Source organism: Dromaius novaehollandiae, chromosome 24 (genome assembly GCF_036370855.1).
Source record: "Dromaius novaehollandiae isolate bDroNov1 chromosome 24, bDroNov1.hap1, whole genome shotgun sequence".
In the NCBI taxonomy this organism is placed as follows: domain Eukaryota; kingdom Metazoa; phylum Chordata; class Aves; order Casuariiformes; family Dromaiidae; genus Dromaius; species Dromaius novaehollandiae.
The window spans coordinates 8081081-8106789 of record NC_088121.1 but is presented as its reverse complement, the minus strand read 5'-3'; the positions used below and the strand labels follow the sequence as shown (position 1 = coordinate 8106789).

The window sequence follows — 25709 nt, the reverse complement described above, 5'->3', positions numbered from 1 at the left end:
GCTCCTCGCCTTTTGGCCGGTGGCCAGCGGCTCGCTCCAGGCTGTTCCCGGGAACTTGTCGTCTCCGAGCGGGCGACGGCCAGTCCCTCTCCGGCGTCTGGAGCCACCGGAACCGCCGCTCTTTTGGCTCAGCTTCCCAGCTGCAGAAACGATCTGATGAACAACAAAAGCCACAACCAAAAAGCCATCAGCGACACTAACGCGGGAGGCACGAAGCGGCTCCTTCCAGCACCACCATTGCTCCCCTGATAGGGCCAAGACCGCTTTTTGGGTGCTTTTTACACATTGAGACGAGGAAAGCGGACGCACACACGCTTTTAAACAAACCTCAGAGTTTCACTACAAATCCTTGAAGGCTTTACGTGTTTTATAACAAGTGCCAACCACTGCAACCCACCTTTGCCATTTACTAATGTTTCTAATTGCTTTACATCCCCGCGGATCAGTCTTCAATTGGCACTTTCGCATTCCCGGGTTCCCCTCAGCTGTGATTTGCCTTAACCTGCTCTTTACACCCTCTTCCACCTTGTCACGGGGCTGCGAGCAATTTGGGGCACTTGCATGGGAATTTTTTCAGCCCTGAGCTGTCACAGGCAGCACACGAGGATTGCAATCGAAAGATTAAATTGAAAAAGGCTATTTATTTCCTCCGTTTTGCCTTTTATTTCTAGAGGGTCTTCACTACTCGCGGCACGGTACGTGCCAAGCGCCCTCCAAAAGCACGCTGAGCAACGCGCCTGTCGGGTCACATCTGCATCACTCACGTTCCCCTGTCCGCTGCTCCGTGCGGGAAAGCAGGTCGAGCGGGGCAAAGAGGGCAGAACTTCTGCTGGTTTGTACACTGGCGCTTTTTCTCCCCCCTTGACGCTACCAGGGGGCAAGGTGAGAAGAGCTGCACAAGGTTCAAGCAGCTTCTTCTTGTTCACCTTCGTCTCCAGAGAAACCGAGGAAAGAAAAGGTCACGAGTCCAACCAACTACAGAGCTTGGCAGGGGCTCAGACGAAAATAGCCCTCTCTTTCAAGCTGGCAATATAGTTTTAACAAAGATTTGCCTCTGTGGCAATCCACGCCTACGGCAATTCCCTCCCCTCGAGACCTCTGGGACGAGAAAGCTGTGGCGAGGCAGATAAAGGACACGCAAAGCAAGCCTGGAATCTAGTTTCATTTTATTTTAGCAAACTGCATGTTCTTCACTTATCAACATCTCTACATTAGCAATTGTATAGCTCTCCAACTTTTCTTTTAAAAAAGGGTAAACAAGAAGTGACAAAACGCAGGCTCTTCATCTCTTAAAAACATTTGAAAGTTGGATTCAAGAAGACTTTTATATATTTTGGTTTTAAGGTAACAGATGTGGCGTGGAAACACTAATTCAAATCACCCGCCTAACCGAGAACTACCCCTTCTGGAGCCCCTCCAACCCCAGAAGATCAGTACAGTCTGCAGCCTCCGTTTACTGAAGACCCGACTCATCCTCAAGCGAAACTTGCTGGTGTGAAGGAGCCAAACGCAACATCTCCTTAGCGTATCGCTAAAATGGCCAAGCAGAAAGAAGCACCTCCAGGCCTCAGCGCGAGTGCTGTATAGACATCGCCTCTTCGCGGAGGCGTCAAGGACCTCGTCATGCAGGGGATCTACGGAGGACTCTACTGCAGTTGTACCTTCTCGTTAAGAATTATATTTCCCCAATCATCCTGTTCCTGCTGTCTAAAGATATAAAGATCTTCTCTGAAGAATTTTTAAAAGCCAGCCCCGCCCCGCACCCCCCTCCCTACCCAAACCCAGAGGAACACCATAAAATGTACAGATTATATGTCCTAGAAAAGTCCTAAAATTATTGCAGAAACTAAAGATGACTTGTTCCAGGGGAGGGGCAGGCATGAGGCACAGCATCAGGATCTAACAAATGCTTGGGATGGTTTGATTTAGTTTTCAGCTTTTTCCCCATCATTCAAGAAAAAAAAAATAAAGAAATGTTTAAGCATCAGAACTAAAATACAAATGCACGTTGACTTTATAAAACAAGATTGTGGATTTGACCATGGGATTCCCTGACACTGGAAAAATTTACTTTTTTGCCCGGAGAGATTTCCTCATGGTGGCTTTGCCCTTGGCAGAGGGTTTCACTTCCTTTCTCCCGCTGGCTGCTGGTTTCTTGGAAGAGCTGCCACCGGAGGGTTTCTTGATGGCTGGGGCTGCTGGTTTGGCTTTCTTAGCAGGAGTTTTGACCTTGGGGGGGGGCTTTGCTTTCCCCCGGCGGGCTGCAGGGGTTTTTCTCGGCTTGGGCTTGGACTCCCTTCGCTTCATGGGGGGAGCCCTGCTCCGTGATTTTGGAGGAGGTCTCTTCTGCATCCTGTCAGAAAGAAAGGCAGCACAAGATCAGAGCGGAGGTGCAAACGCCACCCAGAGCAGAACTGCTGGACTCGATTCACGTCGGCAAAGCCGATCTTGGCATTCTTGTTCTTTACCGCAAAGATTCCTGTGTGCAGCAGCACATTTCATTATCTAAATCCCAAAGAGCAAGAAATCCTGTGGTGGATCTTGCCATGCCAAGCACTTCTCATTTCCCACAGTGCTCTGTCAGCTGGGTTTCCAACTCCTTTGTTAGGCATATAAAACATATAAATAACAACGATGAATCGATCTAAGTCGATTATCAAAACAATTCAAAGACCTAAGCATTCTCTCTCCCTCTACAAGTGGAATTTTATTACTTAATGAACACTACTCATCTTAAATCCATACTCTCGAGTGAGACAGGTTTCATATTTGGCTACCGAACCGCAAATAGTACTGTAGGGAATAGTTATCCTAATGAAACACTTAATAAGCACAAAAAAGTCCCATGTGAGACCTCACACTTCTGTAAAGCTCAAAGGGCACATGGGAGAGCTAAAGGCAATACAAAATAAATACGGGCTCTTCTCATCTGGAGGAAAAACATTAGTTTCAAGTTACTAAATGGAGGAGATCAGGATCTCTGGAGCAAGGTGCTGCTTCTGCAGGCTGCTGGAGTACAGCACGTGTCCCAGAGAAGTCCTGATCCTCACAGTGCCCAAGAATTCAATCACAAGAGAAACTCCCAACACTTCCTGAGCAACAGCCTTGCGGATAAATAGCCACAGCAGGAGAACAAACCCTGCAGATCTACGCTCAGGCATTTCGTCTTTGGAGACCAGTGAACTGCTGTATTCCTGCGACCTTCTGTGTATGATATTTATTACTCATGCAGATTACCCTGTCTCAGTATGTGCTCTCAGCCCTGAAGAAATGACCACAGACATAGCAATGGTCATCACCACCCCAAAGGCGTCCTGAACAGAGCAATCAGGACAACGTCACTATCTCAGGGTCTTTAGGAAGATCTAATAATCCTCACTTTCTGGCATTGCATTATTTCAAGAGATCCAGAAGGAATCCACCCGGAAGAGCGAAGTGCTCTCTATGCCTGTGACCAAAGAGTCACTTTTACTTGGTCCGAAGGGGCCCATGTATCTCTAATGCTATCATACCTCTTCTTTGGTGGTGGCTCTTCCTCCTCAGACTCCTCCTCTTCAGATTCTTCTTCCTCCTCAGACTCCTCCTCTTCTTCCTCATCAGATTCCTCAGAATCCTCATCCTGCTGCTTCTCTGGGTAGAGCACACCTGGGCTACAAGAGCACCCTTGTTAGAGCAAGACTACTCACTTCTAAGGATACAACTCAAGGGTCAGCAAGCCGTGGGTAACCCTGGCTTACCAGGCACCGCTGCTCATCTTCCTGCAAGATTACAGCTTTGGGCCTAATCCAAAAAACCCAACTTCTGCGCTTCTTGCTATTTGAAACCAACAGTATTTTGTCTCTGCAATGGCAGAAGTGCAACTGCTTGTAAGTCACCAGGAATGCCGTAGCCCTCCCCTCCCTAGGCTGCCCCTTCTCCATTTCTCTTCCTCATTGCCTCTTTCTCCCATTGCAAACATGGGAAGACAGACAACAGGACAAGGTCAGACTTCAGCGACTCTGCAAGCCGGAGCCACTGAGGACTTACACGTACGCAATAAAGGAAGGCGGGAAGCAGAGACTTTAACGACTACGTTGCCGTTTGGCTCTTCATGGGACACTAAGTCACCATCCCTGTGCTCCAAGTGGCCCAGCACAATATACATTCACAGCAGGAGAAGAAAGGCTCTTGCAGGCTCACAGTAGCTAATCTAGGTTACCTTCCCTCTCCGCCACATCAGCATTAGGAAAAGCAAACAGCTGGGTCTTACTCATTATGAGCATTCTTGCATTAAGCAGCACCACACACTCTACCTGCTCATGCAAGTTTGTTTTAGCATGGGAACACTTAAATAGCCACCATCCTGCAAAAAGCATCATGACAGAATCCCTGAGAATATTCAGCCCAACATTTTTATTACCCTTAAAAGCTTCCCTTGCTAATGAAGTCAGCTTTATGTCCACTCACAGTCGGACACCCAAATAAAGTCACTGTCTAGAGCGAGATGGGTGACAATGTTGTGGTTCATCTGTTACTAAACCCTACAAAAACTTTCCTGTGAATATGAAGCTGGTCTATGAAATTCAGCAATGCTATCTGGCTGATCTACGAAATATTCATCTTTAACATTGTTTTACAGCCAAGCTCTTTACCTAGGATAATACGGGAAGCAGAGCTGAAAAGTTCCACTGAAGCCCTTTCCAGAAATTTGCTCCATCCATCCATTCTTCTCACATTTCTGCAGGGTTCTCTTCAGTAGATGCACTGTGAAATGTCAAAGAAAGGCTGCATTACATCTTTATCCAGTCACCCGTCTCAAAGTTATCGCTTTCTGCAGTGCCCTCTGAAACCAGAGATGGAGAGTCAGGATGAAGTCTCCTTTGTCCAGGACACCTGGAGTACAACGGACCAGCGCTAGAGATCAGAGACTCACGGAGACACTTCCCCGTGCTTCCTTCCACACTCGGCAAAGGCCAGCCGCTATGTGTAGGACCCAGCTAGACCACTGTGTTTAGAAATTTTACTATGTCTTATTGAGAGGGAAATCTTTTCAGGTAATTTTCAGGAAGATAGCAGCGCTGTTCCTAAACACTGCAAATGTGGCTTTAAACGCTCCAAAGGAAGAAATCGAGAACAGACCAGGTGCTTGATGTTACGATCAGAGGCTCCTCCTTTATAAATACATCCAACAGCATAACCATTTCTGTCAACATTTAACCCAAGCCTCAGCTTTCTTCCACCAGTTCTAAAAAGTAGGGGTTTTTTTAAAAAAGTCTCTACTTTGTTTTTGCTCTCCTCTCCCTTGTGTTCTAAAATTTGTATTTGCTGCCTCCTTCGTTGCTTTGTTTTTTTTATGGGAAAAAATTGGGTCTAGAATTTTTACTTTTTACTTTTTTTAAAAAAAAAAAAAACAACTCTTTTTACTCTTTTTTACGCCAATCTTCTGTTCCATTGTGCACTGTGTAAGCTTTCTAACCAAAACAGCACAAGTACAGGGCTGCCTCTGCCTCTGGCAAAGGACTGAAGTTCTTTAATCCGTTCAAAACCATTTTCAGCTTAAATTAGGGGGGGACCATTTACATATTTAACTCCCTCCAAGCCAAGGGAAAAGCAAACCTTGCCCTGAAGCACATTCCAAAGAGGTCCACTTGAGGAATGGAAAGAGAAAAATCCAAAGAAGTGTGCTGGTTAAACTGTCATCTGAATCTGTTCTGCATGATTAATGGAAAAGTATTCACTCAAACTGCTTATTCAATGCCACTGAAATGGACTTTTATCAAGAACTGACATTTCACAGCAAGAAAATCACTTGGGACAATGCCATACCTTCACCAGCCTACAGACTACTTCTGCTGAGAAGTTTTCATTTAAACAGCACTGGAAGAGCTTACACAGCTAATTGAATGGACTGTATCCATTAAACTATCAGTGTTCCAACACTAGGCTCTTAAGTGTCCAAGAACTTTTTAAAAGCCCGCACTTCTATAAGGAGGAACGGAACATACAACATCAGGCTATTTTTACACTAGGTACCAAAGATCAACCGCAGCATGTAAAGGATTTGACTGGAGCTGGAAGTGTGAGAGACCAAATGGGGAAGAGTGTAGTGCACTGCCTCTGTAATGTCTACCTGCCTGCTTTTACATCTCACCAGATCTTCCTCCAGCTGCTCCTAAAAAGGAGTAGAGATCATCAAAATTACTTTTATCGAATGGAAGACAGAAAAAAAACAAATTGCAAGCTGAAATTTCTTTATCTGCCTTGCAAGACTGACAAGCGCTGGAGGCAGGCTAAGCACAGGCCTCCAAAGACCAGGGCTGAAGTTTCCAATGGTCCTGAAAGCAAATAATGCAACGGCTTAGTAAGTCTGGGCACTCTCCTCCCTGCCCCAAGACGAAGAAGTCGTATTTGACATCAATCTCTAATCGGCAGAGGGCCTCAGGCAACTTCTTTAGCCCACAGTGCTGGGAGGAAATCTGTGCTCCTCTACACGGCAGTAAGCCCTGCATCAAGCGGCCATGCTGATGCAGTGCTTCAGCTCCAGATGAAGAGTGCAGAATCAGCAGTCTCCCCTCTAGCCCCGTATCCTGAGGGACAACACCAGCACTGTGAAACCACAGTAACAAGCTGATCTACTTTTAGGTCTGACTCTAGCAGAGACTTCGGCGAGCTCGCACTGCTTCAAATGACCTTCTGCTTAGGTTAAACAACTGCATAAGGGGCTCAGATCAAGTAATGCAAATAAGCCATTGGAAGATCTACTTTAAAGTCTCTGTTGTCCTTCCTTCTGCGAATGCAAAAGCCAAAGCAGACATTAGTGTCATTACTGGGAAGAAAGACGTGCCAAACCTCTTTCCAAATACAACAGGATTAGTTTATTCCTTCACTTGCTTAACCTTTTAAACTCAGAGTGAGAGGAGGATCCCCAGGAAGTCAGTAGAAGGGGTGCTGGTAGGATTTTTAAGTTAGATTGTGCAACTCCTCTAAATAAAACACAGCTTGGAACTACCTTTATTCTAAGCTGTAGCCTCCCAAAAATTGAGAGAGACAGACAAAAATCAACTTTGTGATTTAAGAACAATGAAGGACTTGAATACTATTTCCCTTCCCTGAGAACGGGCTATAGACAAGAGAAACAAGCATTATGTCTCAGAAATTAGCCTTTGTCAGGCTTGAAAGAAACTAATAGGTATAAAAATACTGAGCATCTCTGCAAAGCAGTTTTCTCTCTGCACAACAAAGAGTGGAGCAGCTGCCAGTTCCCCAGCAAGCTCAGCTGAATAGTTCAAAGATGCTGCAAAGACGCAGCTGCAGGACTTTCAGAGTGTGAAAAAAGAGTCCCAAAGATTGGTACTTTACCCTGGAAGTTGGAGTTGGTCCCTGGGTGGTTTTCCAGGATATACTTCTTCAGCGCTGTGGTGGAGCAGGTCTTCGGTTCATTCATGGCAGCGATAGCAGACAGGATGGCATCTTCCATCAGAGTCCCACCCAGCAGGGGCTTCTCCCCTGATTTCTTCAGCTATTTTCCAAGGAGGAAGAGAAAAGCATCAAGACAAAATTCTCCCAAACCAGGTCAGGACAAGCTCCTCTGCACCAGGTGGGTCGGCGCTCCTGCATTAGCACAGATACGTTTTATATTAAAACACTGCGGAGGGAACGCTGCTCTCCCAGCTTTAATGGGAGGACAGGCCTATTTAGTCAACTGGCCTGGAGTGCTTTTTATTGGTAACACATTGTCCCAGTCCCAAAATACTGTGCAAGTATGTGGCAATCTACGGGTCTATCACTCGGGAAGGGAATAAATCAGATCTTCCTCCATCCCACAGACCAAATGTACGTAAGAGACATCTATGGCATAGACATGAGGAAAAGACACTGCAGACATCTGGGGTACCTACTGCACTTGCAATTAGTGACGGGAAGGAAAGCTTACCCCACCATCTCCCCTACTGTGCTAGTGAGTCAGAGCTGAAGCAGTGTGTGGAGCACGCTAAGCAAGGAAGGCAGGGGGTCTGTTCCAGAAATGCAGACCAAGAGGAGAATAAGAGTCCTACTGCTTCATAGTTTGACAACTGCTGAATTTGACAGGCTGCTAGAGAAAGGTGTACCCAATAAAACAGTGGGGAGTACGGGGGAAGGCGCATTAACACAAATCAAAGGATAGTAGTCAATATAGTTGATAAAGCGAGATGAACTCTGGCTCTGACCTGGAATGTCCCAGATGCTCCTTTCCCTGTGATCTGCTCTAACTGGCCTTTCTCTACAGCTCTCTGCAGGGCATTCTTCAACAGCTGGGGTCTGAAATGCAGGCGGATAAAGCTTTACTGACACACTGATGGCGTAAAAAATAAACAGAGAAATAACACCTTATACAGAGTGTGAGAAGAGCAGTACTTACATGTGGTACATGCCTACATACAGACATTTTAAATGGAAATCTGTTAGCAAGTGCCGATTATATGAAAAGAACAATGTATGTTAGCGGATATTCAACCGCAAGGCTTTCTTGGCATCACTGTGTACCCAGAAGCAGACAAGCTTCACTTGGAAGGATTTACTCATTTTAAGAAGCACATTTGGAGACAGCACTAGGTGGGCAATGAGTCAGTCAACTGAGAGACAGACAAGGGATTGAGTACAAGCCCCTCTAAAAGGCAATACGTACGGTTTTCCTAGATTTACCTCCTCCCCTGACCCTTGACCTGCTCCCTACGGGCAAACCAACAGATTATTGTGTGCACTGGTTAACGCGTTCAGAAACAAGTGCAAAAAGACACCAAGAGGCCTTCATATTTATGCAGCTGGAGGGATCTGATTTTGGTTAAGGGTAGAGATGTGCAGAACAATACTAGTGTCAAACATCAGGAAGAGAGATAGGGTGTAGACAGATGCAGAAAAAGGCACAGCTTTTCTCAAGCTCTCCTGCAGGCTCTACAATGCAGAGCACCACCTGTCTGCTGCTGGACAAAATACCGGATCAAATCACCTTGAAGTGAAGCAAAACCAGAGGACGCTAGTGTTTCAACGCTATTCGGGAGTCCTGCTTGCAAAAGTGTACCCCTGCACCTACCTTACATCTACTTTGAGCTTGGGGTAATACTGAGACACGTATTTCTTGATCAGGCTGTAAGAAGCTTCCTTCGGCTCACAAAGGCGGGTGAACGCCAGTGGCAAGATGTCCTCCAGCTTGACCTGTTGCTCTGGAGTCGAAGCAGAAGTGCTTTTCTGAAACAGATGTGTTTTTAAGCATCAGTGGGGCCTGGAACTTTGAGTTTTCTGAACCCGCAACACACAGGTGGGGAGAGCTACTGACATTGGCCACAGATCTTGAAAAACAAGTTCTATAGAGCAGCTCGTTACACTAAGAATTTAAATGTTTAGCAGTTTAAGCAAAATCTAGGTAATTTGGCTGGAATTTCATAGGAGTCTTAGGAAAGTTTTATAAATACTCCCACTGCTGAGTATTTAATGGCATCTACATTTTTAATGGTCTCCCTCCTCTTTTTAAGGACTCTTTCCTTACCACCCTTCCATGGGAGTCAGGTGAAAATGATTCACACTGACACAAAATGAAAAACCAAAGGCAAGACACTATCCTGAGTGTTTACATAGGTCAAATCCACCCCAAAACTGACAGCCAAATGTGACTGGGCTTTTTTAAAGTTGGCAGAAAAAAATCTTGATTCTTTTCCCTCAATTTTCCTCTGTCACTTCCCCTACTAAGAGGGAGGGATGATCAGAAAAGAGAGATCTTTGCACAGAAAAGAAAATGGGGAAACGTGCAGAACTCCAGTCAGATTTTGATGCTGAACAGCAGCTTTGCAAGCAGTCAAACGGGTAAGGGTGCTGCTCACCCAGACAGTCGCTTGACTGCTAGCTGAATTCACTGAAAACAAGAGTGAGCTATTCATTTTGCTGCAACTTGGGGAAAGTAACTAGGAACAAATATACCAATTGGCTGCAGACAAGAAAAGCGATGTGTTAGCAGGTATCAGGTGCTTTATTCAAGCTTCTCATGAAGCCAGTGAGCTTTATTTAAAAAGAAGTTACACTGTAATTAGTTTCCTTCTGTGCAATAGTACCAAGTGTGTCACTGTTACCTTTAGTTCTAGGACTTTTGGTCTCCTCAGGAGCCGCAGGTAATCACGAATGCATTACAATACTCTCTGAATTCACCCGCCTAAGCTGTGGGGGGGGATCATCAATACCAGCTAAGCATTTTGTAACTGCAGCATTAGAGATGTGTTTCATACACCCAGCACAGTGGGGAGCGGGGGACAGCAACGTTACAACCACCACTAATTGTGAGGACTAGGCTCAAACAACAGATCACATTTTACTACTCCAGAACAATATACACCCAACATTAGCAGCTTTCTTCCAGAACACTTAAGAAATTTTCTTCTGCCTCCTCCTGCCCTCACTGCTGATGGAAAATCTTAATCTGACAGTCCTGAACACACACAACAGGAACAGCAGTAGCACAAAGCTCTCTTACAGTACCTGAGAGGCATCTCCCTCTACCAGGTAAAGACAGAAGAGGAGCTTCACAGTTATTCATGTTTCTGCCTCTGAACCAAAGCCTAGTGGTTTCATGTAAAAATTTAAAAACTAAGATTTTGATTATTTTACCTGGTTTTAATTTTTCATACTAGTTTTCCGATTCTGATTTTAGTGGAACAGATGTTTAAATTACTTTACTTGGGGAAGAAAGGTAGAGCAAGAAAGAGAAAACTGTTTGGGCTGGGGTTAAGCACATTTTGTAAGATGCAAGTGTTTCAGTGGAACCCACAAATATTTTTCAGAGTATTGTTTAAAACGATCCATCTTACCTTTCTGTCTCTGGCTTTGGGAACAGTTTTTCCTGCATTAGACACTACCACAAAGCTCCCAGAAGCTCCCTTCCCTTTCACCTAATTTGAAAAAAAAGACTATTTCAGTCTTCAACAGACAAAGCAACTTATAGTAATAATCATCTGAAAGAGCCTACTTCACATCATTATAAAGATTTAGGATGCACTGCTATGCTGGTGATGGGCTGTTATGTCAGAGGCCTGATTTGAATCCGCTGCTTTCATCCACAGAGGGCAACCTGTTCAAACGTGAAAGCAACGTTCCCCCTGACAACAGGGGCCTGAGCTTCTATAAGATTAGAAACCACACTAGCTAGCAAGACATTACTAACATACTCTGTCATCCTGAGCAGGAGATCCTAAGAGAGTTGATATTACAGGCGTAAACTACACTGTTAGAAGAAATATGCTGATGCAGAAGTGAAGTTGGTAGACTCAGTTTGAAGACGCACGCTGCTGCAATGCTATGTGACACAATTCAAAACCAAGAAACAGTCATCCACGCTACACAAAAGACATCCTTGCAGAGTATCTGATTCACTGAACAATGCTGAAATTCCGTCAGCGCCTAACAAAGTGGAGACAGAGGTTAATTAACCTCCATGAGGGAGAACATGATCACCCCAGAGAGCTGCTAACGGAGTTTCTTAAATTCCCATGTAATTCAGTAATACCACGTCCAGAGCTGTTCCACAAAGCACCACTCACCTGTCTAATGATTCCTCTCTCCAGCTCCCTTTTCAACGCTTGCTTTAGAAGATAGCCTCTCCTCTCAAGCTCCAGGGAAGGGTATTTGTGGATGATGTATTTGCGTATTGCAACCACCGATGCACCACTCTTTTGAAAGCATGCCTGAAACGAGAGCAACGAGTTAGCAGAAACCACCTGCACGGAAACTGCCTTGCTGTGGGACTGAAAGAACAAAGATTGAAGCGATGCATATAGGCCAACACAGCGGCACAGGATGCCAGGGCTGGCCTTTTTCCTATGATGATTTGACAGTATAAAATACCACTGACTAAATACTTAACTAGGGCACTTTCCCCTTCAGAGTGGCGGAAGGGCAGACAACACAAAAACAGTACAGTAAGCACGTTAACCACTCCCCTTTTCTGAAGCACTTGAGAGTAATGATATCTACACAACATGCTATTAAACAAAATAGTTACCTTTAAGAAAAACTAACACCGCACAACCAGTAAGTCATTTTACTAATGTCAGATAGAATAATCATTAAATCGTAACAAGCTGCCAATTTATTTTCTAAATGAGATGGAGGATAAACTTTAGCAAACTAGTAAAAAACTAAGTTAAAGTATGCATTTTGAAGATTACTCTCTCTGAAGATTCATGGCAGCCAGACAGCATTACAGAAGTCCTCCCATTAGAGATCAGAATGGGATTACACCAAAACAATTCTGCATTATATTTTAGCAATTTTACAGGTCATAGAAAACCCCCGACTGTGACTTGATAAAACTCTCTTTGTTTAAGCAAGTCTGCAGAGCTAGGTGGCTTCAGGAAGACTACTACACAGCTGCACTTATGGAATGCAGTTTACTTATGCACAGCATAATAATGTACTGTAGATCCTACTCTGTTACCTACCCTTCTAAACAACTGCCAGAAATGTACAGCTTAGAGTAACCTAAAGTTTATAGCATGTCTTCTCTCCCTCTAACGGATTTGGATGCACTGCTGTATGCTGTAGCGGCTGGAAAGGCAGTCTTGCAACCAAGGCTGGTGGGGTCCAGGCCTCCTACGAAGGCAGCGTGCATGAAATAAGTGTCAAGGGGAAGGCAGCAGCGTAGCAGTGTAAATACAACAGCAAAAGTCTCTGCTTACAATTAGGAGGAGGGATACAGTAAACCAAGACCAACATCACTTTGGAATGCTAGTTTACAGTGTTTCCATCTATCATGAATTAAGACAAGTTAATGTTGAAAAAGGCATGTATCAAATAGATGGATTAACCGAAGTAAATCAAGTTAAACATGGCTAGAAGGCACACCAAATTAAATGATGCCAGCAATCAACCGGTTATGTCATCAAAGCTGTTTCTAATAATTCAGTTAGGCAGGGAAACAAATTCTAAACAAAGAGAAAAACCTACAGGACCCCTCGGTTACATCATGGACTTGCATTTCAGTTCTGTGGGGTTTGTCACCAATAGTGCTAAAAGCATAAATGTCTTACACAGTAAGTTTCCTGCTAATAGACAGCAATATCATCTGAAAGTTGACATTGTGGATTTTAGGCACACAAGTTATTCTGCATTGTGAAGACAAACAAACAACACATTTGTCTCCTACTTACCTTGATGGCCTCAGTTAAAATAGCATCCATCTTGGGACGCGAGGAGGCAGCCATCTGAGTTTGCTTTTGTGCTCTAGCTAGCTGGCTAGCAGAAAGAGTAGCCCATGCAGGAATGGTCTTTTTCACCTTCTTCTCCTTTTCCTTAGACTGATCCTTCTCGCTTAGGAAAAATACAAAGCGATAGTAAGACAAGAGACACTGTAAAACAAGCCACCAGGCAGGACAGAAAGAAAACACTGAACACTTGACTCTGAAAATTATCTGAAGAACATTCTGATGTTCCGATTTAAAAAAAAAAACAAGACCTATCTTGAGACTCAGTCTCACAACGTGTTCTAGAACAGCTGCTGCACTTGATCGCTAGCTTGTTCCTCAGAAATAAGAGCATCTTTTCCAGGGACTCATTCTATTTTTCCAAACTCTCCCATCACCTTTTCTATCAATAGAAGCTGACTCTCTCTACAGTCCTACCCACATTCCCAATTTCAGCACTAAGCAAGCCTTACTCCTTTTTGGTTTCCTCTGAGGACTTTGTTTCCCCCTTCCCTTCATTCTCAGGTTCCTTTGGCTGTTCTGCTTCACTGGACGCAGCAGGCAGGGTTTCATTCTCTCGTTCTTCTCCAACAGAGGCAGATTCCTCAGAGCTGACTTCTGGATCTAAAAGATGGGAAACCGCATCAAGTTACTAAAACTACCACCTATTCTTCAGAAAGGCAGAGAAAAAAGCTTACAAACACACCCAAAAATGATTTCCCACCAGACAATTTCTATTCTCCGATTTAAACGGATGATTTGAAGGTAACCTAAGAAGTGAACAGAACTACTGAAAGAGCTTCAATAAGGTGCAATCAGCCATCAAATGCCAGAATAACTTCAAACAATATCACAGAGCACTTTCACAACGATTTAATTCCCCCAGTCCTCTCCTCTTTAACTCCTGGAAGTTACTGTTGCAATGATCACTCATCACAGATGCCTGGGGTGAGGAAGGGAAAGAGAAGAGGAGGAAATCAGTACCATGAAACAAAAATCTTGGCCTACATTAGAGTTTGCACATTTTAATTCAGAGAGGTGCAAAAACATACAATTCCACAGGAGATCTGGGTAGATAAATACAAGCTTTTTAAAAAGCTGGAACCAACACAAATGTATCCATGTGGGGTTTTTTGTTGTTTTTAAAACAAGCAACTTTGTCTACAACTGATTTGTTTTTAAACACCACTATTTCTGCACTAAATACTGTGGCACTTGAAGGATGTTAACTGACATGTTCAGTCACATTTTTCCAGACTAGGCACAGCTTTAGATTGCACATGCACTGGCAGCAGCCCTTGTTTATCAGCAGGATCAAATCCAGTCAGAAACCAACTTACCAAGCAAATTAACTCAAGTATTTGTAGCTGCGAGAAGGCCTTAGAGACTGGACAGCCTACCAGATAAGATGCACATAAACTGTCATTACCTATCATTCGGATAAAGAGTTATTTATCTACCATGACTGCTCTAGGTACTACACAGATTCTCTGTCTTTGAGAAGGAGCTTAAGCATGCCTGTTACATTCCTGTGCATAATTTTTACACGGAGGCATCGCATATTTAAACACAGTTTATTCATAGGTACTTTTGCATGCAATGTATTTACTCCTCATACCAAAGAGGATAAAGTCAATGAAATTAACTGAATGTGATACTGAGATGACACATTCTGAGAAACCGAGGTGAAGCTACTAGAACCAGACACATTCATATCAGACTGGATTTTACCACACAAAAAACAAAGAAAAAACTTAAATACTCTGTTCTTCCATTCATTAATTCCACTTTTTGGTCTCAAGCCATTTTCCTGCCACTACTGAAAGCTCACAGTTTCTACCTTTATTCTAAAGAATGAAGAGGTTGAGAAAGACCATATTTAGCCGCATTTTCATGTCTGGAGAGTCAGGGCTTGCTGCAGGGTATGAAGGACAAAACAGAGAAATGAGTTTAGACTGGAAAAAGTGGCTGTAAAATACAACTTCCCAACAATCCAGGAAAAACCTGTGAAAAGGAGCTAAGCATTTGTAATATTTTAAACACGGTAGCGGGATTTTTCAGGAGTTACAGAACACAAGTCTATGTTTGAAAATACCTTAATAATCCACTACAGAATTATTACCGTACCTGCTTTGACCTCCTCACCTTCAGCAGGTTTGCTTTTGGGAGGAGTTTCCCGGGAAGAAGAATTCACGGAGCGACGGATCGGCATCGTGTCGTCTTCAACTTTCTGCAGAAAGTACACAAAAAATCAGTACAGATGCTGGAAAGAATCGGAAAGTTTCTGAAATGGGATTAAAGTGCAACAAAGAAGCAAATGCAGAAATATTTTTGTTACATTTGGATTTTTCAGCATTTTAACTGACAGTAACACTCAAACCAGCTTCTCTGAAGCATACCATGAGAGGACAGTTGCACATTTTACATTTATAAGAGAAATAATTTCTTTTCAATTCCAAATTAAGTGAGAAGAGCATTTGAGTATTTTGACAAATACAACATCTCAGGGAAAGCAGGGAAGGGGAAGGAGCGTGCCTACAGGGTTTATCAGACTCCCAATCAAGTTTCCTACAAGCAAGGGAGAAAGACTATGAAGTAACCTTCAGCAGGACTGGAAGTCAAGGTCTGATCCAAGGGCAAGCTTGGAGAATGGGCCAGCCCCTACCTCACTTAACTTGTCCGTGTGGATCAGCTGAGCTCCCGTTAAGAGTGGAAGCGCCTTATGATGCACGGGTTCAGCTTCAGACAGATCAGTCGCCATTTAAAATAATTTCTAGCCCCAAGTGCAGGGAACACTGTGGAGCCCCAGGTTTTAACCCCAAGGACTTTTTCCTAATGGTTTTCACAGTGCAGTGAGGAGTCAACCTAAAGTACAGAAAAGATGTGGTGTGAAGATTAACAAAACAAAAACATCTACGTCCATGTATCTAACAAACTAAAGATTAAAAAGAAAAGGAGGATAAATGATTTACAGCTTATGACTAACACAACTGACAATCAACACTTGCAGCAGTCAACAAAGATGCTAAAACATGTATGCAAAATTAAGCTCTATGGATGTAGCAGAAATGGCAAAGGCATAAGCCAGACCTGCAGCCTGCTCCATTAATACATTTCTGAAAGAATAAAGAGGCTATTTAAATTAACAAGAAGTGTTAACAAAAACCAGACATTGCACTGTGCCTCAAGCAAAGTGTTGAGGTAACTAGTAAGTCATTCCCTTCAGGTAAAAGCAGGAACCGACACACTTATCCAGCTTCTATTAGCCTACGGAATTAAACCATTAAATCCATTATGCAGAAAATACATACACCAGAGACCCGAACCATGCCCCTCCCAAACTAAACCCCATGCAGTTTAAAGAATGAGTGCTTGAACAAGCAAATAACCATCAAACAGCAGTCTCCACACCTTCGACAATAAATTAAAGCTTTACAAAACTCTCCTCTAAACACAATCATCAGTACTGAACGGGTTTAGCTCGGTTGAAGCCTCATGAACAATCTCGCCCGTACTACCATTTCACTTCTGCAACCTCTCTTATCTGCTGCCCATCCTCCCGCATCAACCTCTAGCAAGGAGAGGTGCTCCACTATTTCCATTGCAAAACAGATGGTTTACTTTCTCGTTCACTCCCTGTTCTTTACCACCTCCTTCAAAACCCTCGAAAGCAAACCTCACCCCTAGCAAGCCAGGGCTGGACCAGTTCCCCATGTTCCATCAGAAGATCAACATGCTCCAGACAGCCGCCTTCCCTCCCTGACAAAGAAAGAGCCAAACCTTCACGATGTTTCTAGCTATTCTGGATATGTTTTCTTTTGTTCTGACGAACTTTCACTTTTAATAGGTATTTTCCAGCCTTAGAGGAGTCGTCTTGAATGGAAAGCTAACATCCCTCCCGATACTGTTTTCAAGGCAACGTTCACCATAGCCTCAGCAATTCGTACTGCGTTCCCCACTGCACGGGTGGATGTGCCGTATCGCACCGCCGCCATCTGAATTACTCAGTGTTCTTGCTCAAAAGTATGGTTTTCATATTACTCAACAGTGAGGACTCCTAATCAATCAGAGCAATCCTCTCTACCTCACTTGTTTTCCCAGGCAACCCAAAACCCAGACCGTCTGCACAGAGCATTTTTGGCAAACCTCTGAGGCAGAAGAAGGGCTAGAAACATCACCAGACCAAGCAGGTGGGGCTTCAGCAGGAGGTCCTCTAAAAGACATTCACCTTGCTGGCCATCTTCAAAATACAGTGTTTGTGACAGCTACAGGCACTCCGTCCACTTCTGCAAGATCTGCAACTTCTCACTTAACACTTAACGGTCTTTTTGAAAAATTATAATAAACTAGTCCTACAGAGACCTGTCTCAGCACCAGCAAAAGCAAAAGAGTAAAACAGCGCTGGATGTTTTCTTGAGACAAAACAAAGAAAAATGAAAAAATACTACATTCCAAAGACAAAATAAATGAGATGAATGAAACTTTCTTATGAAATGTCAGGATGGGAAAACAAATACAATTATCCTATTAGAATATACAAACTATTGGCCAAGCACAATTTTATGCCTTCTTTATGGGGCCTTCCTCCCTCGAATGTGGCAAGCGAAAGGAAAAACGTAAAATACTATCAGCCTTCAGATCACTACAACACAGTTTTTTCTAGCAAGTATAGCCTGAACACCTTTAAAGAAAGATACCATTTTCAAGCAAGTCCTCAGATAATTAAGGATCCACATTAAGAGAAGTCAGTTGGGGGCTACAAAATATTCTTTCCTTAGGACTACTAACACACACACAGAAGCATGCACTGTGGCTCAATTGGTTATAGATTTCACACATTTATTTTTAAGCAGGTAAGTTGCATGTCACATGCATGAAAACATAGTACTACCAACTCTGATGAAGAAAAAATCCCCAAGTTCTAAAAAACTTTGTTTAGATCCTAGTGTAAACTACTCACAGTCTTCTTGCTCTCAAGAGTGAAACCTAACATAGCACAATTTATAGCTTCAGTGCCTACAACACACCTAATTTTCCATCATCCAGCAGAAATTCATGGTGACCCAAACAAGAGTTTGTTGATTCCCTCTGCATTTTAATGTGCGGATCAGCTCCTGCTCAAAAGGCCGACTGGATCAAAGGGGCAGGAGGATATTTCCCCCTTGACTTCAAAGCCCTGATATTCTCAAGAGGCAAAGTCACGGGCACCACGTCTTCTGTGAGAGCATCGCAGCTCAAGAACTGTTCTTGCTTAGCCAGTTTCTTTCCATAGAGGGATCAAAAAAGTGCTTTCTAAAGTAGCAAAAAAAAAAAAAAAAAAAAAGGTGGGGGGGGAGGACACCAAAGCATCACTTTCTGGACTGAGTGTGCAGTGCCACATTGCTGAATTTAGTTTCTCAAAAGGCTAAAGCAAAAGACTAGAAGTTTTTGCAGCAGCTAGGCAAAAAAGAGCTGCACACATACGGCCGAGGTGAAAAGCTGAGAGCTGCTCTTGTGCCTCTTCCAGCTGTGTGAAGTAACTTGCATTTGGACAGCTTGTTTATTTACAATACATTTTGGAGCCTCTAAAAATGGGACTCTTTACCTAGCACTACAAAACAGCTAAGGACTGGGAGTGAAAATTAAATGACTTCCAAATAAAATGGCACGTGTATTTTAACAGAAAAATCAAGTCACCCAAGCCAGCTACTACCTGGATACCCTACCTCATGTATCGTGTACTAAGACATCTTTAAACGTGTCCCACAGCTATGATTCCAAGCATGACTCTTAATGACAAAGAGTTGGAAAGTAATAACTGTATTTTGTGTTTACACAAATGTTAAACACATCAAATACTGTGCTGAGGAAGTGGGAAGAGAGACCATCACTTAAGTGAATGACGCAGGTTTTCAAGGTAGTAGTTACCTAACTCTCACGAAAGCTTACAATATGTCAACTGTCAGCAAAAGCACATCAACAAGGAAACAAACATCGGGATACTAACCTTTTAAAAAGTTGCTTCAAAATACACACATGTAACTGTTCACACAGCTACTCACCCCAATTTTCTTATGAGTCACTGGAACTGCTACACAGATCGGATCACAGATTCCCACACTACCATAAGCAAACCATTTCCAAGCAGGTGGCCCAGCAAGCAGCTGATAAGCAGCAAAAAAAGTTTGCGGATTTCTAGCTTGGCAGAAATGGTCCAACAGTGCGCGGTCTCCCATCCCAAGCAGTGGCCGCTTATGGGAGATGCAGACACTGCTACGAGTAGCTTTCCATGAACTATTAGGGAAAACATATCTATACAAATTCCATCCTCATCTATCAGCAAACAGCTAAACAAAAAGGAAAAAGGGAGACTGTTTCAGGTGACACATTCTGGATAACAAAAACATGGAATCATCCCACCAATATGAGACACGGGAGCTTCTAAAGAAAGTTAACTTGAGGCATAGTTTGGTTGTCCTCTTGAATTTCGGCTGGCCGTGACATTTTCTAGCTTATCTTAGATTTCAGTCTCTGGGAAATATTTTGGGAGGAAACCAGGTCTTGAACATGACAAGCCAACTGTCACACTGGTGGAAACACCAGGTCAGAAGACTCCTGGTAGGGCACAGAGGCCAAGCGAACTGAAAACAAATATGCAATGGAAAAATGAGAAAGCATATCCAGTCCTGTGCTGTCAAGGGTGTCCACTTTCTGTTACACAGCATGCGCACCAGTGATTGATGTGCTCTCAGAGACGACTTGGTACACTGTGCACAATGTGGGTCTGGAAACGAGATCAAAAACAGCTAGCAATTTTTTTTTTGCCCTTGCAGATCTGAAGTCAGGGTGTCAAAGGATACAAAAACACCACCCTAACAAGCAGCTCAAGCAGGAATGACTGTTTATTATCAGAAAGGCTTGAAAAGCAAAATAACTGGATTTTGACCAGGCTATTGATTATCATGCAATTATGTACTAGTTTCTAATGCTGTACTGAACAGCAGAGCATTTACACGTCTCAGAAGTTGCAGACAAAAGCACATGAAATGTTAACAATGAGCTGCAAAGCAAAAATGAAAACCAAAATCAAACAGGCTAAAATGTTACCTTCTAAGTTACAAGTTGGCCAACTTTGTAAATAAAGACTTCTGGCTCTCTGACATCCTCACAGCTCCTCCCTGTTTACTAAAGATTGGACAAAATCCAGCTCAGGTAGACGATCTTACCAAAACCATCAGTATCTACAGTGCTTCCTAATATATCATTCTGTAACATCTTTGATACCAGTTTGTTTTAGAAAATGGATCCATTAAAAGTTCTCAGCTGTTTGCCTCTCTCAGCCTGGCTCACTAAGATGTTTAGCATTTACTGCCTTCCCTTTTGCTTTGCAGTTCACTGAGCAGCCTGGTGTCTTGATTAGGTCAGACTAGTAGCATTGGGTCAGTTAAAACATCCTAAAAATGTGCAAAGAAATAGAGAGTCTTACTGAATAAAGAATACAAGTTACTCCTCACTTTTAATCCTTCTTTGGCAACCTACTCAGAACTTCACTTCTGCTTCACATCTGGCTGAGCATTACTTCACAACTGGCATTCCCACCTCTGCCGTTCCCATTAAACAAGTTTTGTGCTAACTTTGCCCCGATCCAGCAGCAGTCGCTGCTGCTTAGGGCCACTACACCGCATCGATGTCCCGGGAAGTGTCCCAGTTAAGCAGACCTTTCAATCGAGCGTCTCCTGATTAAGCCACAAGCACTGTATTTGCAGCTCTCCTGTGAGTCGGTCTTCCAGAGATCTGTTACAGGCTATCTGAGCCCCATGCTGCTGCAAGCATTATAAGCCATCTTGTTTCAATTAAAAAAGGACAGTGGTCCAACACAAAGATCCAATAGCTCACAACTTGCCAGGCAAGAAATTCTTTGGCTTGACCAGTGCGACAGCTCCTATTCCCACAGAATCCTCCCCGAGACAGCGTTAAGGAGGGGAAAAACAAATCCCAAGCACGCTAGGGTGCCGGTTTGGGGGAGTACAGAGAATCTTTTGCATTTCTAATATCCAAACACATGCATTCCTACACAGGGAGCAAGTCTACACAGTCAGTCTAAAGATACATTTTCATTTCAGGGGAGCATCCAGAATTTGGACCTCTGACTCCACTAAGGAACCTGACTCGCGCCTTCTGTTGACTTTTACACAGCAAAGCAAAGATTAAATACTGCTGTTCTGCACACACGTGGATACTGCTTTCGCTGCAAAAAAGGAACGTTACTACGCTAAGATTGATGCTGCGCCTCCCCACCTGGGACTGAGCTCAGCGCCTCATCTCTGCAAGGATGTAATACTGACAGCTCAAAGTCTGCTCAATCTCTACAGCTGTCTGCTAAAACACAAGTAACAACCCATGCCTCATCTCCACTATGCTTCAACGCTAAGGATGCTAGCTCAATTATAAAACAACCGCAGGCATCGGTTTATTTCCCCATCTATCCATTATTCTTTAAACTCTACAGAAGACACTTAGTAACAGCAACTCATTTCCGTGACCTGGATTATCCTCTCTTCCTATACCCGGGAGTTATTCTTCATCTCCAAACGTGGCCAAAGCCAGGTACTGTGCAACTTAAGTTATGTCACCACCGTGCCTAGAAACTTGCAAAAACTTTGGCTAAGGGTTTCATACAGTTTTGGCTAGTATGGTCCATGATGCAGATTCTCCATGTGCTGCTGCTTCAAGAAACACCTAAAGAATGAAACAGCCTGTATTTACCATAGGTTTAGGTCAGACTTAAAACTGCTCCAACAGGAAATCCACTGCCGAAAGTTTCACAGCCTCGGGTGAAATATCTTAATTGCAGAATCCAATATTACGAATTTTGACAATCCACTGACACTTGAATGTAAGTTTATGCCACAAACATTGCACAACTGAGTTAAGAACCTTTACAGGCAACATCCTTCTTGCTTAGATGGTTTAAATTTGAAACCACTGTATTAACCCTTCTCCCAAACTATTACTAATTCAGCCATCTCTGATTATTTTATAGTACAAGACTACACATAATAAAACCTACGACTTCCTTGTACTCTGCATAAGATCTACTCGCACTTTCATATTAGAGTCCATTAACGTAAAACTTCTTTTATTCTCTCTTACAGAAGGTTAAAAACTCAGAACACCCTGGGTCACTTGTAACAAAACACTGACAAAGGCTCAAACATCAGTTTCTATTGAAAGAGAAAACACAGGAGAAAAAGATATTCTGAAGACAAAATTAATTCAAGCAGCTACCACCCAAGGAAAGCGCATGAAGCATTGAAGAGTTAGGTAATTAGGAGGCACACTCAGTTAAACAGGAGAATGGGTGCAAAAGTTAGTAGATATTTTCAAAGCGTATTCACTAAGTTTCTCCTCCCACAACAGATCTGATGTGTATTTTTTCCCCTACGCATCCCTGGCTTCCAAGGGCTTCCCACTTTATCGATGGATCTCTTTAAACCCCTCTTGAGGAAGGTAAGTGCTCTCCTGTACAGTCCATTAACACATCTCCACTCTTTAAACTGAACAGGAGGGATGCGAATCAGCAAGACCTTCCTCTTCTCTCCTTGCCCCTAAACGCACTGTCCCCACGCACAGGAGCTTGATAGCACAAGATTGTTTACAAACATCAATACTTTCAAACCTTTGCCGCTTCAATAAAATAGCCGCTTGCCAAAGATTGTTAACCAACTACTTTGTTGAAGATGCTAAAAATACTATTTATGTTAAAAGAAACAAAAACATCACATGCATGGAAACCAGAGAGTGGCTATTACTCAAAAAAGCCCAGCAAGAACTGAAATGTTACATGCTTGTTAACCCAGAAACAATTTAGCAGCCAAGCAAGACTCCTGAAAAAAAGGAACCTGTGAAATACTGAAGATACGAGCAAACTGCCAGTCTCTACTACACTTTAAAAGGAGTGAACACACGCACAAGCACAAGATTAGCTAACTCTTCTTTCCCTTCTGCCTAGGCTGAGCAGTCCCCCACAACTTGCAGACACCTGCGACTAGGGAAGGAGCCGGACTACAGGCGAGAACTGTGCTGTGAACCGTGTCCCCAGCTTGGAGCTGTCCTCGGGCAGTACGAACTGGTGGAGCCCTCAGACCTGGACAGAGCCACACCAGTTTGTGACAGTGGGGAATCTGGTCCACTGCTTCTCTCTCTCCTATCTTAAGTCTTTGTAGGGTTTCGACTGAAAAAAACACAGTCTAGAGCAGCAATAAGGTAGCGAATCCAGAACGAACGCACTCGGAAACGACCCAGCCTCTCCGCCTCTGGAATTTATAGCTTTCCGGACAGAGAAGCACGTGCAAGGAGGGAAGGCGGACAATTAGCATGCTTTAACGAGGTTGTGGCCAGGGAGAAATGCAGAGGTGTCCGATATCCCCAAACTGAGGCCTGTGCCTAGAGGCGTGGAGAGGGATTAGGAGCTTCCTTCGGGAAGGGCTGAGCAGGCCAAGCCCCAGAGGGGAGGGCACGTTTTCTGGAGCGGTGGCACTCCTCTGCACTCTGGCCAAATGAGTGTGAGGAGGAAAAAATAAAAACAACAACAACGGCGCGAACGGCACTGCGGGAGCCGGGGCACCTCCTCGGGCAGCGCTAAGCCGGCGAGCGCTTCTCACTGCGTGCCCGCCTCGGCGCTTTTCGGCACCGTCGGTCGCCGGCGATGCCCGGGGCGGCGGCGGGTGGTTACGGGGTGTCAGCAGCGGGGAAGCGGCGCCTCCTTTGTGCGGGGGGCCGAGGCGCCGCGGGCGGGCACCGCTGCCGAGAGGCCCCCGGCGAGGCCCCGCTCCCCTCCGCCGACACCGGGCCCGCTCCGCCTCGCCGTCGCGGCCCGGAAAGGCCCGGAGCGGGGCCTTCCCCCCGAGCAGAGCAGCGCAGGCCCCTCCGCCAGGCCCGCCGCCTATCGCGACTCGTCGCGACACCCCCCCGCGCCCTGTCACGACGCGGGGGGAGGGGCGGCGCCGAGGGGTGTTTCCCGGCCGCCCCGGTGGCCCCGCCAGGCCGCCCCCGCTCCGCGCACACACCCCGCGGCCTAGCGGGCCCGGCCCCCCCCCCGCCGCCGCGCCGCGCCCCGCCCGCGGGCCCCGGAGCGCGGCAGCGCGGGGCGGGCGGGGGTCACTCACCAGCGGGCCCGGCGGACACAAAGCGGCCCCTCTAATGGCGGCGGCGGAGGGGGAACCGGCGGGGGAGGGGCGGGGGGGGCCGGGGCAAAGGGGCGGGGGGCGGGGCCGCGCGGCCGCCGGGGGTGTGGCCGCGCCGCGCGGGGGGGGCGGGCCCCGCCGGCGCCGCCGGCCAATGGCGGGCGGCGGGCATTTTTCGAACGCCGGCCCCCCCCCTCCCCCGCCCCCCACTCGCCTCTCCCCCCTCCCCAGCGGCCGCTTCCACGTTTCGCGTGCGGGCCGGCGGCCAATCGCGGCCGCGGAGGGGGGGCGACGTGCGCGCGCAGGCGGCGCATGCGCAGCGCCGTCCCCTCCCGCCCAGCCCCTGGCCGCAAACAAAACACGGGCTGAGGGGGGCGCTCGAGGCGCCCCTCCGCCTCCTCCCCCTCCCCCCCCCACGCGACCCACCTCGGCGCGCGCGGCGGGCGGCGCGCGCGAGACCTGCTGCGCGGCCGTTAACGGCTCCCCCCCCACCCCGGCGGGCACTGCGCGCGCGCGCGGCGCCAACCGCCACCCCGCAGCCGTTGGCCACGCCCAGCGCCCGCTGCGGCGTTACCCCTGGAGCCTACTGAGGGCACCGCTGTGCGCTGCCTGCTGCCCTACGCGCCTGAGGGGCGCAACGTGCGCTTGAGCTGTTCCATTCCTTGGGCCTGTAGTTCCACTGCAGCATCGTGTCTTTGCCCCTGCCTCTCGCTTACACCCATCCTGCCGCGGATATCTTCCAGCGGCAAGCTGGACGTTTTCTATTGAAAAGCTGCTAACAAGTTCTCCCCTGCAGGAAGGATGCCCCTTGTAATAAATAAATAAATGCTCTTGCTCCAAGTTTTTTCATTTCTCAGCTTTTTTCCCTCCTTTTTTTGCTTAGACGGCGTCCCCCCCTTCCAAAGCCGCACTCCTGTGACTATGATGGAGCCCCTTCACCTGTAAAAACAGCCCGGCTCCGTTTGGCGCTGCCTTCCCTACGCCAGGTTGTCCCGGCCGCTGCTTTGCTTTCGCACGGCCCCTCGAACAGCCCCGGCGGCGCCTCGGCCAGATGGCTCCGCTTTGCGAAACATTCCTCCGTCTCTCACGAGCGCGAAACGCCGACCCTGCAGCTGCAGGAAAAATGCGCGCCTTGGCCTTTCCCCCTCGCGGCGCCTCTCCGGCCGCGAGCGGAAGGTGGAGGGGAGCAAGCGGCAACGCGCTCCTTCCTACCATACTCTTAAGACGCGATGAAAGAAAGGATGAAATCGCCCCGGCCCCCTCCCCTCGCTCGCTGCAAGGCTCCGTGCAAAACCCCAGCACCGGTGTTCGCGGAGGTCTACGCAGAGAAAGGCTTTTGTCGTCTTTCCCCCTGTTTTTATCT

At 45.8% G+C, this 25709-nt stretch overlaps 1 protein-coding gene across 3 annotated transcripts; it reads right to left on the bottom strand.

Annotated features, from left to right (window-relative positions):
• Nucleotides 1–1149: 1149 nt before the first annotated feature.
• On the bottom strand, nucleotides 1150–24426 carry HP1BP3 (heterochromatin protein 1 binding protein 3). Of its 3 annotated transcripts, none has more exons than XM_064497058.1 (13): nucleotides 24329–24426; nucleotides 15847–16046; nucleotides 15309–15411; nucleotides 13655–13805; nucleotides 13149–13308; nucleotides 11541–11684; nucleotides 10812–10892; nucleotides 9050–9204; nucleotides 8187–8277; nucleotides 7339–7498; nucleotides 4632–4743; nucleotides 3513–3650; nucleotides 1150–2353 (listed from the first exon to the last, which is right to left on the bottom strand). In XM_064497058.1, exons 2-13 carry the CDS (start codon nucleotides 15940–15942, stop codon nucleotides 2068–2070), a joined length of 1677 nt encoding a protein of 558 aa, XP_064353128.1. In that variant the 5' UTR covers nucleotides 15943–16046; nucleotides 24329–24426; the 3' UTR covers nucleotides 1150–2067. The 3 variants fall into 3 exon arrangements, with proteins under 3 accessions (XP_064353128.1, XP_064353130.1, XP_064353131.1); XM_064497060.1 differs by having other exon boundaries at nucleotides 15327–15411; XM_064497061.1 differs by lacking the exon at nucleotides 15847–16046 and having other exon boundaries at nucleotides 24329–24416.
• Between the last annotated feature and the right edge of the window lie 1283 nt (nucleotides 24427–25709).